Here is a 13,105-nt window from a genome sequence, read left to right as displayed (position 1 = left end):
CGTGAATCACACTTCAGTGGTGCACAAACACTGTAGTACTACGGAAGGCTGTTTATGCGGCTTTTAGGAGGTCGTTCTGAAGGAAAATACGACATTAAGGCCCTCTGTATCAACAGGAAATAAAACATTTTTATTGATCATTTGTGTATATGAAGTTATATAACAACAGTCAGAAAACTCCACAGCGTGAATCACTACACAAAGTGAAACAAAACTGTAAAACACCTCGTCAAAAAATGAAGGTCTACACGGCAAATATAACTGTCAGCAGCCCGCCGCCTCCTGCGAGCGATATGGCAGGAAAAAAAACCCTGAACAGTTTCTACGAGATTACAGAGAAAAGTTTCCACGCACAAAATACTCAAGCAGGCAGTTGATACACACAAAGGCAACTAGGATCTTTCTACAGCATCAGATTCTTATACTTTACACAGCTTTGATTCCCAAAGGTCGGTGTGGCTTCGTCGGTGTTGCTGCAGACAATCTCGTTGCACAGAGAGCTCAAGGTTGAGGGTTCGATTCCGCGCGTACGCTTTGGCAGGAAATCCGTGGAGGAGCGGCACCGTGCTGCAGGAGATGGCTTTTAACAATCTAGACAGGCACCACGGTGCTGCACCTTCCTCAATTTACCTGCTTTTTACTCTGATTAGTCGCTCGATTCGCCTTTAAAACTGTTCAGGCCACGTTTGTGATGTTCTCCCTAGAATCCATGTTCTTTTAAATCTGAAGCTGTACTGGAATGCACGAATCCACGTATGTCAAACATCAAATAAAAGGAGCCCCCTCGTGTTCCGGAGGGGCCTGGAATGCAGCAGCGTTGAAGCTGTGAGATTGGAATGCTCTATCGACGGAAAGGTTCATGGAATAAAGTCAAAACAGCAGGAAAATAATCCCAACAAAGGTGCAAAGTACATCAAATCTCACAGTTAAAGTACACGACACAGTCCATACTGTACATTCAGACTTTTCATCTCAAATATAAAAGGGGGTTCTGAATGAATGGAGCCGTTTATAGAAAACTATAATTAAAGTTACATGATGATGATATGTGGAAAAATGATCTAAGCGGCTAAATAATCATATTCATACCACTTTATATATTTATTCTAGATATACAGTTTTAACACGATTATGTTGATATATACATGGCGTTTTTAAGGGGACATTGAAATGCAGAATCTGGTTTGGTATTTAACGAACACTCCCTGAAACTTCTGATGCTGGAACTGTGTGCAAGAGAAAAACCAACCTGCGGAAAAGGGACGAAACCCTCGGCGGAGGTGTCAAAGCTGATTCTACGTGTGCTGTGTCCTAACCGCTTCACTGGAAAGGATGAATACGCCTCCCTGCGCTGGAATCATTCGCTGGATTGTTTTTTCCCCTGTCGGGCAGCGCTGCCCACGCTATGGGATGGACATACAAGTATTGCACAGTGCTCAACAAAATGCTATGTGAAGCGACCCCGCTCGCGCATTGGTCTTTTTTTAATATCTCAGGTCAACGCCGCGGCGCCCTCTCGCTTTCTCTGCGCGTAGAAGAAGCAAAATGGCATTAAAACGCTACGACATCACTACGGAACAAACCGGTTTGGCTATTTACTGAGAAGTCTACATGTCTACGCACACACGACAGTCACAGTGATACACAAAGCAGTCCTCGGAGACTTATATGGAATGACGAGTAGCTTTTTCATAATAGTGCTATCAACTACACAATAACATTGAAAACATTTATAAAGTCCTCCTGAAGCTAGCGTCGAGTATATGCAAGAGGCTCCTCTAAGATAAGAGTTTTTCGTGGTTTTTAATGGATTCGAACTTATTCCCTTTGCTAATCGGACCCGTAGTAAAGGACATGACGGTCTGTTAGCCTACGCAGACCATTAACTTTACGGTTATTCCTCTCCAGGTGTCGTCCCGCGCCAACGCCAGAAAGAAACGATGCATGTGCTGTTGGCTGAAACGTGATTTCCCGGGCCAAAACGAAGCCAGCAAACAACTGTCCGAAAAATGTCCCGCCAAAGACAACAAGCTAGTCCAGAGACATCCAGTGCAAAAACAGCAGCCACGTAAAAGGTAAAATTGGCAGTAAAACATGGCTAACTCTATTGTCACTGTGAGAAGGCAACGCAAAGCAAAGACTGCCAGCAGGGGGCGCCGTCGCAGCCAAAGACATTGTTCCCGGTGAACCGACGCTACTGCCACCAGGAAGTGGGAGTGTGCACGTGGAGAGGGTCTCTACGCAGGTCACCTCCCCGAAAATGGCAGTGTTTAAAACTCGCTTGGGGAAAACATCCCCTTTGATTTACTCCTCTCCTCTGATTGAAGGCGAGGGGACGAGACGGCCCCTCCTCCCTGGCCTCGAGTAAAGATCGTAAAAAAAAATCATGCAGTTTACGAGAAAAAAAAACCTCAACGCAATATACCTCAACGACGACGCCTGGCCGGAGACAGGCGTCAACGAATATCGATAAGGACACGACGGCGACAGCTTGGTGCTTTTTTTTTTTAAATCTCAGCTTTCTGGGTGGGAAATACTCAGAACACGAGGACCTTTTCCCAAATATGGACAACCCAAATGCTAACCGCTAAACGCCCGCTAACGTGTAGGTCCACTGATTGATAAATACAAAAACCTTTTAAGAAATCATGTGCTTGTTTGATTTCCAGCAGCATATTTGAATCCGTCAGAACCATACCAGTTAATGGCCGTGTATTTTGGACTTTTTCAGTGTGTGTTTGCGCGTATGCATGTGTGTGTTTATCGTGATCGTCCTTCCAGCCAGACAGCGTCCTTTACGATGTGACCTTACTTCTGCTCGTCTCGCTGTTTGGAATTAGTTGCAGAACGCAACAAGGTAGGAAGGTAGAATTTTGAAATCCTGGGATATATAATATTGGCTTTCCTCTATATCTGCATTTACATCATTTAAAATAGAACATCTTATTAAAAACATCGAGATATACACAGATTAGGAAACGAGTAACAACATACAAACACAGAAACTAGAAATCATTTTTGTCTGCGTACTTGTATGTACAACTGTGGTACAGGAAACTCTTCCAGTCATGCTCTATCTATACAGATCATATTGCTTAAAAGAAGGGGGCATTTGGGCATTTGGTCGGGGCAGTTAAGGGCACAGACACGGAAAACTGCTGACTCAGAGGGCAGGAACTAAAACAGAGAAAGCGAGAGAAGTTGGTAGTAAAAAAACAGAGTTTTGGTGATTTTTGAGAATTTGGATTGTTTGTGAAGCTCGTCTAAACCGAGGAGGGGGGGGTAACATTTATGGACCCATATATCACTGAGGTATTTACACATACTGGCTAAAGAGTACTACAAGGCAGGAGCTGAAAGGGCGCCGCCTATTTCTTAACGGAGAGCTGAGCCTCCACCTCCTCCTCGGGCTTCAGCACGTGCCACTGGGCGATGGGTCTCCTGGGGTTGGCCAGCATGTCGGACCAGTGGCGCAGCTCCGTCCCCGAGCTGTTCAGGCCTACAAAGACCTTGCCGATGGCATCGTTCTTCCCGATCTTGTCATAGTCCAGAACAGTTATAACAACTTGCACTTTCTGTAGAGTGTGAAAGAGGCCACAATGTCAGTGGAAAACAAGGCGTCGTCTGCGTATAGACGGAGCTGCGGTGAGCCTGGAGCTTCCAAGCATAGCTAGCGCTGTAGCATTTCCACATGCATGCTAACGCCCTGCAATACCTGAACTGCGTGATGTACAAGTGTGTGGCTCGCATGAAACATCTGGTAGCAAACTTTGCTACATGTGGACGTGTTGGGCTCACACTGGGCTGTAGCAGAAAGTGCTTTAGCTGAATAAATTAGCTTGTTGGCATGAAAGGTCATTAATTAATGAGAAAATAGCAAACAGAATGTCTGCTTACTCAGAGCTGCTCTGATCTCATTATTTAAATGAAGCAGTCCTGATCAAGTTTAAATCTGCAATTGTGCTTAAAAGCCTCCTGATGAACCAAAAACTAATCAGCTGCAGATCATTTTCAGGCGTCCCTGCATCATTACAATATAATTATTCTGTTATTTATCTGTATCTTAGATCAGACTGACATTAAAACAATGTTATGAATCTGAATTTTGTCCTTCAGAGGTTCACAATCTAATCAACAATTAATTAAAGATCGGCCTGACTGCTGAAAGGAACACACTGGTAAGAACTGGATCTGGACTGGGCTGACTGGGATGAACACAGGCCAACGTTGAATGTGGAGCTGGATTTATTAATTGGACTGTTTGAGGAGATAATGGCGCCCGTTGATGTTCCCTTCCCTTGTGTTACATAAGCTGCATTTACCTGGATCTGCTCAAACGGGACCTCGAAGCTGAAGGACTCGTTGTAATAAGGGTTGAGGGTGTTCTTCTTGATTGTCGTCTTCTTCTTCTTCAGCCTCTTTCCATTCTGCATCAGGTGGATCTTCACGTACGGATCTGTGGGGACACATTGACACTGTTTCGAGCCTGTTTTCCAACTCTCCGGCCCTCAGATATCAGAGAGACTCGACTCCACCACAGTTGTGTTTACATCAATCAGCGAACCTTCCTCCTTCAAGAGCCTCAAACACCGTCTGGAGAGGTTCCTGAGTGGTCTGCACCCTCCGTCCTCAGCCTCTCTCTGGCAATCACAGCACGCCGCCGCTCACCCTCCTCCAGCTTTGTTGGTGATCAACAAAAACTTCCAAAAATACCAAAAAAAACTCAAAACACCACGAGTGCCGGGTTGTGATTTTCGGAGGCAGGAGGAGTGACGCCTCGTTAGTTACTCATTAAAGTTGCTGTTCATCCTCATTTTTCCTGACTGAATTTAATTCACTCTGCAGCTGGAGTCAGTCGTGGAGGAGGGAGTCATGGGGAACGCTGGAATCGAGACGTCAAAACCACCACGGGAACAGCTGGATTTGAAAGGCTTTGTTTACTCCACAGCTGGATTTCGAGCGACTACGTTCATGACGAGATGGAGAAAAGAACCATTAAGGGGCGTTTCTGTCCAATATCTTATCGTTTCTGATAACAGCTGAACCGGTTTAGGAGGAGGAGGAGCCGAAGAGTCCACCCACACGAGGAAGAGGGAGACTGTGGGGGGGGGGGTGAAGGCAGGGAACAGCTAATGGAGTGAGTGTCCGTTATTACTCTCCTGCTGGGAAGAGCCGGAGGCACCTCCACATTCTCAAGGCTATCAGCTCAAATCAGACTTTTGTCCTGTCTGGGCCTGGGGTGTGTGTGTGTGTGTGTGTGGGGGGGGGGGGGGGGGGGGGGGGGTCAGCATCTGTAGGTGCAGGAGAGCGACCACGCCTGCATCATACGCCTCCTTTCATATTGGCAACTGTGCTTGAATAAACACAATAGAGCAGCTGAATGGGATTATAGCCGATACCCTTATCTGAGGGGGCGGGGGCACACCTGTGGCGCCGCAACATGCTGATCCAGACGGGTCTTATCTTACAGCTCAGCAGATGACGCTTTGGCGTTATTGAGTTTTGGAGGCCGCCGTACCGCATATCCGGCCCAATTGACCATCTCAGCCCAGACGGGTGTAATCTCCCGTTTCAGGGATGAGCGGCGGCGGCGCTGCGGCACTCGAGCCCCCCCCCCCCGCGATCAGGTGTGTTTCAGAGAACGGGCCGTTTCTGGCTGAACGGAGCCACTGGGTCGAAGCTGTAAACCCACAACAGAGTGAGGTGCGGCGCTGGTGGCCTGTGCCAAATGAACACCGATACGGGCCCGGTTAAATATAGCCTGGCTGTCATCTTAGCTTTCCTCCCATCATGCTGGATTTGCCAGTTGCTGCGCCCTGGGGGAGGACTGTCGCTTCACTTCTCCACATGATGAGAGACGCACACTCGCACACAAACATGAACATCGGGGCTGACGGCGCCGCAGCCTCACCGGAACCGCCCGAAACTCTAAAAACGGGCCGTGATCGCAGCACATCGTCCTCTAAGCTCTTCCCTTGAGGCCGGTTCCTCGTCTCAACGAGCTTTCTGTCCTGTTGCTTCACTGACTGGGGAAAAAGCTCAGTTCAACAGGCCCGATCGACTAAACAAATACATCCAGCAGCGGCGGGGCTCCAAGGTCCAAGCGGTTCGGCTTAATTACCGCCGACGCACTGCCTGCGTGCTTTGATAACCTCCCTCACTGCGAGCGATTACCTGGTTATGTGTCGCCTCCCACCCCCGTGCGAAGTCTAGAAAGGTACAAAAGAAAGGACGAAACACTTTGGCTACTCACTTCTGACTCACCATTGATTCTGCCCCACACCAGCACATTATAGCAGCTTGAAAAACCAGAGTTTTACTGCAACTGCACACAAAAAAGACACTGAATCTGCAAGAGCAGCTCTCATAACCGGCTGTAAATCGCTCCCATCATCTCAAGTCTATACCTTCCTGCTAACAGCTAACCCTACTGGAACCATGCTAACGTCGATCGAGCCAGAGATCCGTAAAAGCCTGACTGCCTCTTGGCAAAATAGCTACCGAATGAAAAATTAGCGATCCGAAACGTGGAGGAGGCGACAATGAGATGATGCTTTGAACAAACGCGACTAGACGGTGAAAACAAACCAAAACTCGGTGTCAGGCCGGCAAATATGAGCAGAGGATGTCACACAAAAATGAAAAGGAAGCGTGCGGCGGTGGAGAAGAGTGAGCGTTCCTGCACGGAGGCTGGATTATTTAAAGACGACAGCTAAAGAACATGCTGCTCCATACGTCACCGGCATTGAGCAGTGTGGATCCAGAGGGCCGCCGGAGGCCAACCTGCTCTTGAAAAGATGGTTTGAGATGGAGTTTTGAAGGAGAAGCAGCTGATGCAGAGTGATGCAGCATGAGGAGCTAATCAAAAGAATTATTTTTGATTACATATTGGTTAATGAAAATACCCACGTCTCCTTGTGTGAGCCATAATTAGGCAAGTAAACAGGACAATAGAGGAGAAGGCTGATCCCAGGCCATCAATTACTTGTCCACCTCCTTCAGCTTCAGCTGAGCCGTTCTTAGAATGGAGGCTGATTATTGTTATTACGGACCTGCGCATTATTTCATCCATCTGCTGCACTTTTAAAGCTATTCTTTGTGCAGAAAGGATGCAGGAACTTGTAGCAACGAAAGCTCAGAGCGCCAGTTAAAGCGTATTCTTGCTATATGTAATTAAAGACATGTACTGTGTCATTACTGTAACTCACAGTCCTTCCTGTTAAACACAAATCCAGCCCTCTGTGCTGCACAAACGGGGCCTGTGGAGCCGGCCATGGGGACACTGGGACGTCAGCATGGAGGAGGTGGACCCAGAACCATAAAGTTACACTCATTTATCCTGGAAAAATTCGACAAACGAGTGGATTCTGACTTTCCACAGTTTCAGTGCCATAACGTTAAAGATCCATCTGGGATTTAAAGCTGCGATCTGCTCACATCTGGCTCAGTTCTGCACCTCTGGCCACATCACCGAGCCATTCCCAGAGACAATTACACACAGTTTTGTGGAATAGAGGTGTGATTCATCTGCGCTTCAAAGCACAACAATCAGACTTTTACGGGGGGGAAATGTCTCCCTTTACGAGCGATCGGCCCCTTTTTGACTGAGGGAAACACAATTCTGTCATTTCTGGTGCCGTAGCCGTGAAGGACGACCACGATGGGCTCTTTGCTGATGACCTCCTTGGACACTGGGTGTGAGGACATGGGTCCTGACCTTGGCTGGTTTCAGAGCTGCGGCAGGAAAACATCTGCACACATGTGATGCTGCGCTTTGTCAGGTCCATTCACGCCTGAAGGGTTATTCTGATATATTTTTAGAGGGAAAGGCTCAGGCAGTGGTCTATTTTAATAAATAGGCTGGGGGGCAGCTCTGTGTTTGGGTGGCCGTTAGCAACAGGTGTGCTGCGATTCATGAATAATCAAAGAAACACGCACACACAAACACACACACACATTCACATTTTGAGTCGCCTCACCTGACAAGCCGCCCACGTCCATTTTCTTTAGGTTTTTGGCCTCCAGGACGACCACGGTCAGCTTGCCGGCGGTGGGGACGTATCGCAGGGAGAAGCAGATATCGCCCAGCTTCTCTTGCTGCCAGACAGCAGAGACGTGGAGGTGAGAAACACTTTGGCCCTAAACTCACCTATAAGCCACATGAGCGCAGCAGATGCTCGCAGAGAGGGGAGAACAACTCATGAGTTCCCCTCCAGAGTGCACGAGAAATCACCCAGCGAACCGAGGCCGAAGCTCTGGGTTCTGGTGGTTTATTGCTGCTCAGAGGATTTCAACAAAAACTGACAATAAAAGACAGAAAATAAACCAACACAGGCTCAGAAAAGTCACAAACAGAAGAATCAGAAGAACATGCATTTGTTACGTCCAGGCTGGACTATTGTAACTCTTTATTATCAGGGTGTCCAAACAACTCTTTAAGAAGCCCTAGTTCTGACAGGTATTGACAAAGGAGATCACATAACTCCTGTAATGGCGACTCTTCATTGGCTGCCCATTAAATTTAGAATCATTTTTAAAACCCTTCTTTTGACCTACAAGGTCCTCAGAGGCCTAGCTCCATCCTACCTGGAGGGGCTAGTGATACCTTACCAGCCCAATAGACCGCTCCGCTCTCAGAATGCTGGTCTACTTGTGGTTCCCAAAATCTCTAGGAGTAGAATGGGGGGCCGAGCATTTAGCTACCCGGCCCCCCTGCTATGGAACCAGCTCCCTGTCCAGGTACGGGAGGCTGACTCCATCTCTACTTAAAACCTTCCTCTTTGAAAAAGCTTATTGTTGTTAATTCAGTAGTTCCAGTTACTATCATAGACAGACAAATTATCATACTTAGGGGGTCGTCTAATCGTTAGGTCACATCTTAGCTATGCTGCTATAGGCCAAAGTTGCCGGGGTCCAGAAATATGATCACCTGACAGGCCTCTGTCACCCCACTGGGTCATGGTTTCCTCCCCTCTCCTCTCCTCTCCTCTCCTCTCCTCTCCTCTCCTCTCCTCTCCTCTCCTCTCCTCTCCTCTCCTCTCCTCTCCTCTCCTCTCCTCTCCTCTCCCCTGCTCTCCTCTCCTCTCCTCTCCTCTCCTCTCCTCTCCTCTCCTCTCCTCTCCTCTCCTCTCCTCTCCTCTCCCCTCCCCTCCCCTCCTCTCCCCTCCCCTCCCCTCCTCTCCCCTCCCCTGCTCTCCTCTCCTCTCCTCTCCTCTCCTCTCCTCTCCTCTCCTCTCCTCTCCTCTCCTCTCCTCTCCTCCAATTTGGATTGTAACAGACAGCACATAAATAAAGATTGATTTAATTTTTATTTGATTTGAACTATATAAATCTGCTGATCTTTGCAATATGGTGCTAAATAAATCGGATAGAAAAGAGCCTTCAAGGTAACATTTTGGGTAAAAGAAATGGACATGAGCCTCTAAATGTCAGATGAGTATTTCTGTTGAATCACAGATAATCAATTGTACAAACACCTTCACGCAACATTCGATCCTCCACTATTGATTTTTCCATCTCCACATTTGACTTAAGCGCTGACTAATATCAGCTTTATTTTGTCCGACCGGGACCGATTTTCAAATCGACGAGTTGCTTCCTGTTGATCACCTGATGATTTCAGATTCAGACGAATAAATTAAAAAGTAATCAGGCAGAAGAATTTCTCCAGGGCACCCCGGGAGTCCAGGAAACAAACTCATTACCACGTTCTTAAAAACACATTTATATGTTTTTCCTCCCTTCTTGTATCTCATTAATCGTCCTCCTAAAACCATCATCGTTGACGGGAATCAATAAATAATGAAAATTCTGAGATCCTCGCAGCTGATGTCTGAGACGTCGGCGTACAAAGGAGCTGATGCTAATGTTGGTGTTTGAAAGCTTGAATTATTTTCCGCAGATCAATAACAGATCTGCTCTACGCCGATCGACCTGTTGGACCTTTTTTATCCTGGAGCAGACAAATCCGATCTGCCAGAGCTAATCTGCAGCCACTGGAGCGCACGCACCATCTTTCTGTTTCCCGTTTCCACTTCAGCTGCATTTCAAATATCGGTTAAGCGGCGCCGCGTGATGGCAGCCCCGGAATAATAAAACTGTCATCTGCGTGTAAACACGTCGTGTAACGCGTCACTTAAATCTGGTCTCAAACCGCCGCGTGCAGGCCGAACGCAGCGACGCCCTTCAACTCCAACAACAGCAGCGCCGCGCTGTTATAATTAACCTTTAAATCAAGCTGCCATAATGCTAAAAATGAGGTTCCTGTGGCAACATGTGCTATATGGCGTGACATTTACCATGAAAATTGAATCTCCTGAACTGTTGCCTGGAAAGTCACACTTCTAGTAATTGAAGGGGAAGTGTGAACATCTGATTTAGTGACATTTGCAGGAGCGACGGATTATTTCAGCCGCAGCATCAAATTTGTGCTCAATGTATATAATCACATCGCTTATATAAGCGTCAATAACAATGCTCCTATAACCGAAGCAGCAGCCGCCAGATGTTCCATTTTGAGCTCCGACAGGTCGACGGCTGTCACGCTGTTTCCAAACCCACGCAGTTCCTGTTTTAGCACGTGTCTGCCCACACGGGTTTTATAAGCCTCACCTCCTCCTTCTCGGCGCTCTGCAGGTCCCGCCACTCCTCCGTTATGTGGCTGAAGTCCACCTTGTTCATGGGCACCTTGATGTCGCCGATGGCGTCGTGTTTGGAGAAGCGGTCGAAATCATACACGGTCATCACCAGCGTCTTTCCACCGAGCTCCACGTAGGGGACCTGAGAGGGAGGGTAACGGTGATCAGAGGGAACACTGGGCAAACAAAGGAAAAAAGCGTTATATATGCTAAGCTAATTAGCTTTTTAGCATTTTCTGTGTGCAGCTGCTGCTCTTTTTTAGATTAAATATTAATCTTTTGATGGTCCTGCACAAATCAGCTGTCATCAGAGATAAGATGTGTGTTTTTGCAGTCTGTAGACGGAGATGCCCTCCAGCCCCCGCGCTGACAGGTAGTGTTATCAGACCGATGGCTGGGTAGAAGAACGGTGGGTGGGTTGGTCTTTGTGGGTGCTGCTGTCTTCAAAGTAAGAAGTGGAAATGAGTCAGAGAGAGAGTCTGCAGTTTATCACCGTCACCCGAAACTGTCTGGACCGGGTTTATGATCGCCTGTCCCGACGTTTCTCTTCGCATGCTCAACGCTTGCTGATCAACCTGTGATGGTTATCACATCACATTACGCCTCCCTGGCACCAAACACCTGCGCTCTTCCGTCTCGGATGAGCGGCAGAACCCTCCCCGCTGCTGAGCAGCAGCAGAGGAGGCCAGAGCTGCATCTGTCTGTGTCCAACTTGAACGCAACGCCCCTCCGCGGGCGTCTCGGGAGCTCGTTAATGCACCAGCTGCTCGCTGTCTCCACACCTACCCAGAATTTAAAGGGCCGAGATGGCAGAATCTTTACCTTGAAGGTGAACTGCTCGTTAAAAACGGGATTGAGGGTCTTCCTGTGGACCTTGGTTTCAAACTTCTTCTTCTTGTCAGGCAGCAGGTAGACCTTCACGTAGGGATCAGACGTGCCGCCCATGTCCATGGCGGGCAGCTCTGCAGCCTGGATGATCCCCACGATGAGCTGACAGAGGAGCAGGAAGTGGAAAGAAGACAAAGTCAGACGAGTTCCTGGAAAAAACACATCTCGGTCGAAGTTGGTCAAAGTTTTAGGCGCGTCTCGCTCTATAATGATGCCTTTTGTAACCATTCCATTTTCTTTTGACACTGTGGCAGATTATAAGGTAATTTTAGCCATCGCAAAGGTCACAAGGTGTCAGAATAGGAAGGAGTTGAAGGTTTCTTTTCATGTGAGGCTGATAATTGATAACCACTGTTGGGTGCCCGGGAGGCTGATTGACCTGCCAGTTACAGCCTGGACTCAAAGTGACTCTCAGGAGGCCCACGAGTCAGTCAATCAGCTTCCTATCAGGCCGCCATCAAGCAGCAATCTGGAGGCTGACCAGGGCACTCAGCCACTGAGCCATACAGCTGTTAGGCCACGCAGCGGGGTTACCGTGGGGTGCCAGAGTGACCAGGAACCAATGTGTAATCATCCCAAAAAAATAACCTGGCCAACCCAAAAGGACTTAACCAATAGGAATCACAATCAATTTTAAGATTATAAATGGTTTCTTATGTGTAATTAGATGCTATTGTCAGACAAAAAACTGTCAAACCAAAAGATGCTAGCAGAAACTAGCATAGCCGATATCCTGATCCTTTTGTCTCGCCCGTGCATTTGACTGGTTCTTTAGAGATGGGCTGACAGAATTGTAAACTCCTGATGAGTTCAACAGGTTCTGGCCGGGCACGGTGCAGAAAATAGCAGCATAGATGAAGGTCTAAATGACGTTCTAATTCCTCCCCTGCTGAGCTGAGAGGCCTGTGTGAGCTTCATCTGCTGTGTTTCTGCTTGATGAAGCTGCGCTGATGCTCCCTGAGTGATTTGGATCCTTTTACAAATCCTTTCCATCTAATTAATGTAGAAAAACCAAAATTGGCATCATTTGTGACAGTTAGCAGAGCTGATGTTCTGCAACAACGTGACCTCGCACTCACAAAATGAAGATCTTTAAACCCAGAAGCTTGTGAGATTCATATGTCTAATTAGGGAATGTTCAGTCCCTAAATCAGGGTTTTTTTTCCTCTTATTTAGGTGAGGACAGATGTGTTTAAACTGCTCAGATGCTATTTTTTGCCGGTCTATCTTCTGTTTTAGCCAGACTTTGGTGCTCACGCTCATTGCGCGTTAAAAACTTAAATTCTGGAGTTTGTCAGAGAGCTGAAAGTGGGTCAGATGAAGCCGTGCCTGCCAGGATTTTTGACTCTTCTTGAGTGGAGATGAGCTGCTTTCTCATCAGTCAATAAAATGTGGAGCTTATTACCAAGGTAACCACGGAGCTCCTGCAGAAATATGTCACCTGATGAGTCTGCCTGTCGAAAAATTATGGCTTTAAATCTGTTTATTGGTAAATTAAGGAGTTCCTGCAGAAATTCTTGCCGTCTCATCTCAGGTTGTCAGTTCTGTTTATAATGGGGAGTTAGCGGGCGCTGAGGGAC

General features: G+C 47.5%; 1 protein-coding gene across 5 annotated transcripts in view; it reads right to left on the bottom strand.

Moving 5' to 3' along the window:
• Positions 1-107: 107 nt before the first annotated feature.
• Positions 108-13,105, bottom strand: part of syt1a (synaptotagmin Ia) — an 85,720-nt gene continuing 72,722 nt past the window's right edge. For all 5 annotated transcript variants that reach the window (XM_029825600.1, XM_029825599.1, XM_029825598.1 and 2 more), the window contains 5 exons: positions 11,460-11,627; positions 10,612-10,779; positions 7,980-8,097; positions 4,323-4,456; positions 108-3,575 (listed from right to left, as the gene is read on the bottom strand). In XM_029825600.1, coding sequence (XP_029681460.1) covers positions 3,369-3,575; positions 4,323-4,456; positions 7,980-8,097; positions 10,612-10,779; positions 11,460-11,627 — 795 coding nt within the window. In that variant the 3' untranslated portion in view covers positions 108-3,368. The remainder of the gene's footprint in view (positions 3,576-4,322; positions 4,457-7,979; positions 8,098-10,611; positions 10,780-11,459; positions 11,628-13,105) is intronic.

Source organism: Takifugu rubripes, chromosome 18 (assembly GCF_901000725.2).
Source record: "Takifugu rubripes chromosome 18, fTakRub1.2, whole genome shotgun sequence".
Taxonomy (NCBI): Eukaryota; Metazoa; Chordata; class Actinopteri; order Tetraodontiformes; family Tetraodontidae; genus Takifugu; species Takifugu rubripes.
The sequence above is the reverse complement of the archived record's forward strand: the minus strand, read 5'-3'. Positions and strand labels throughout refer to the sequence as shown.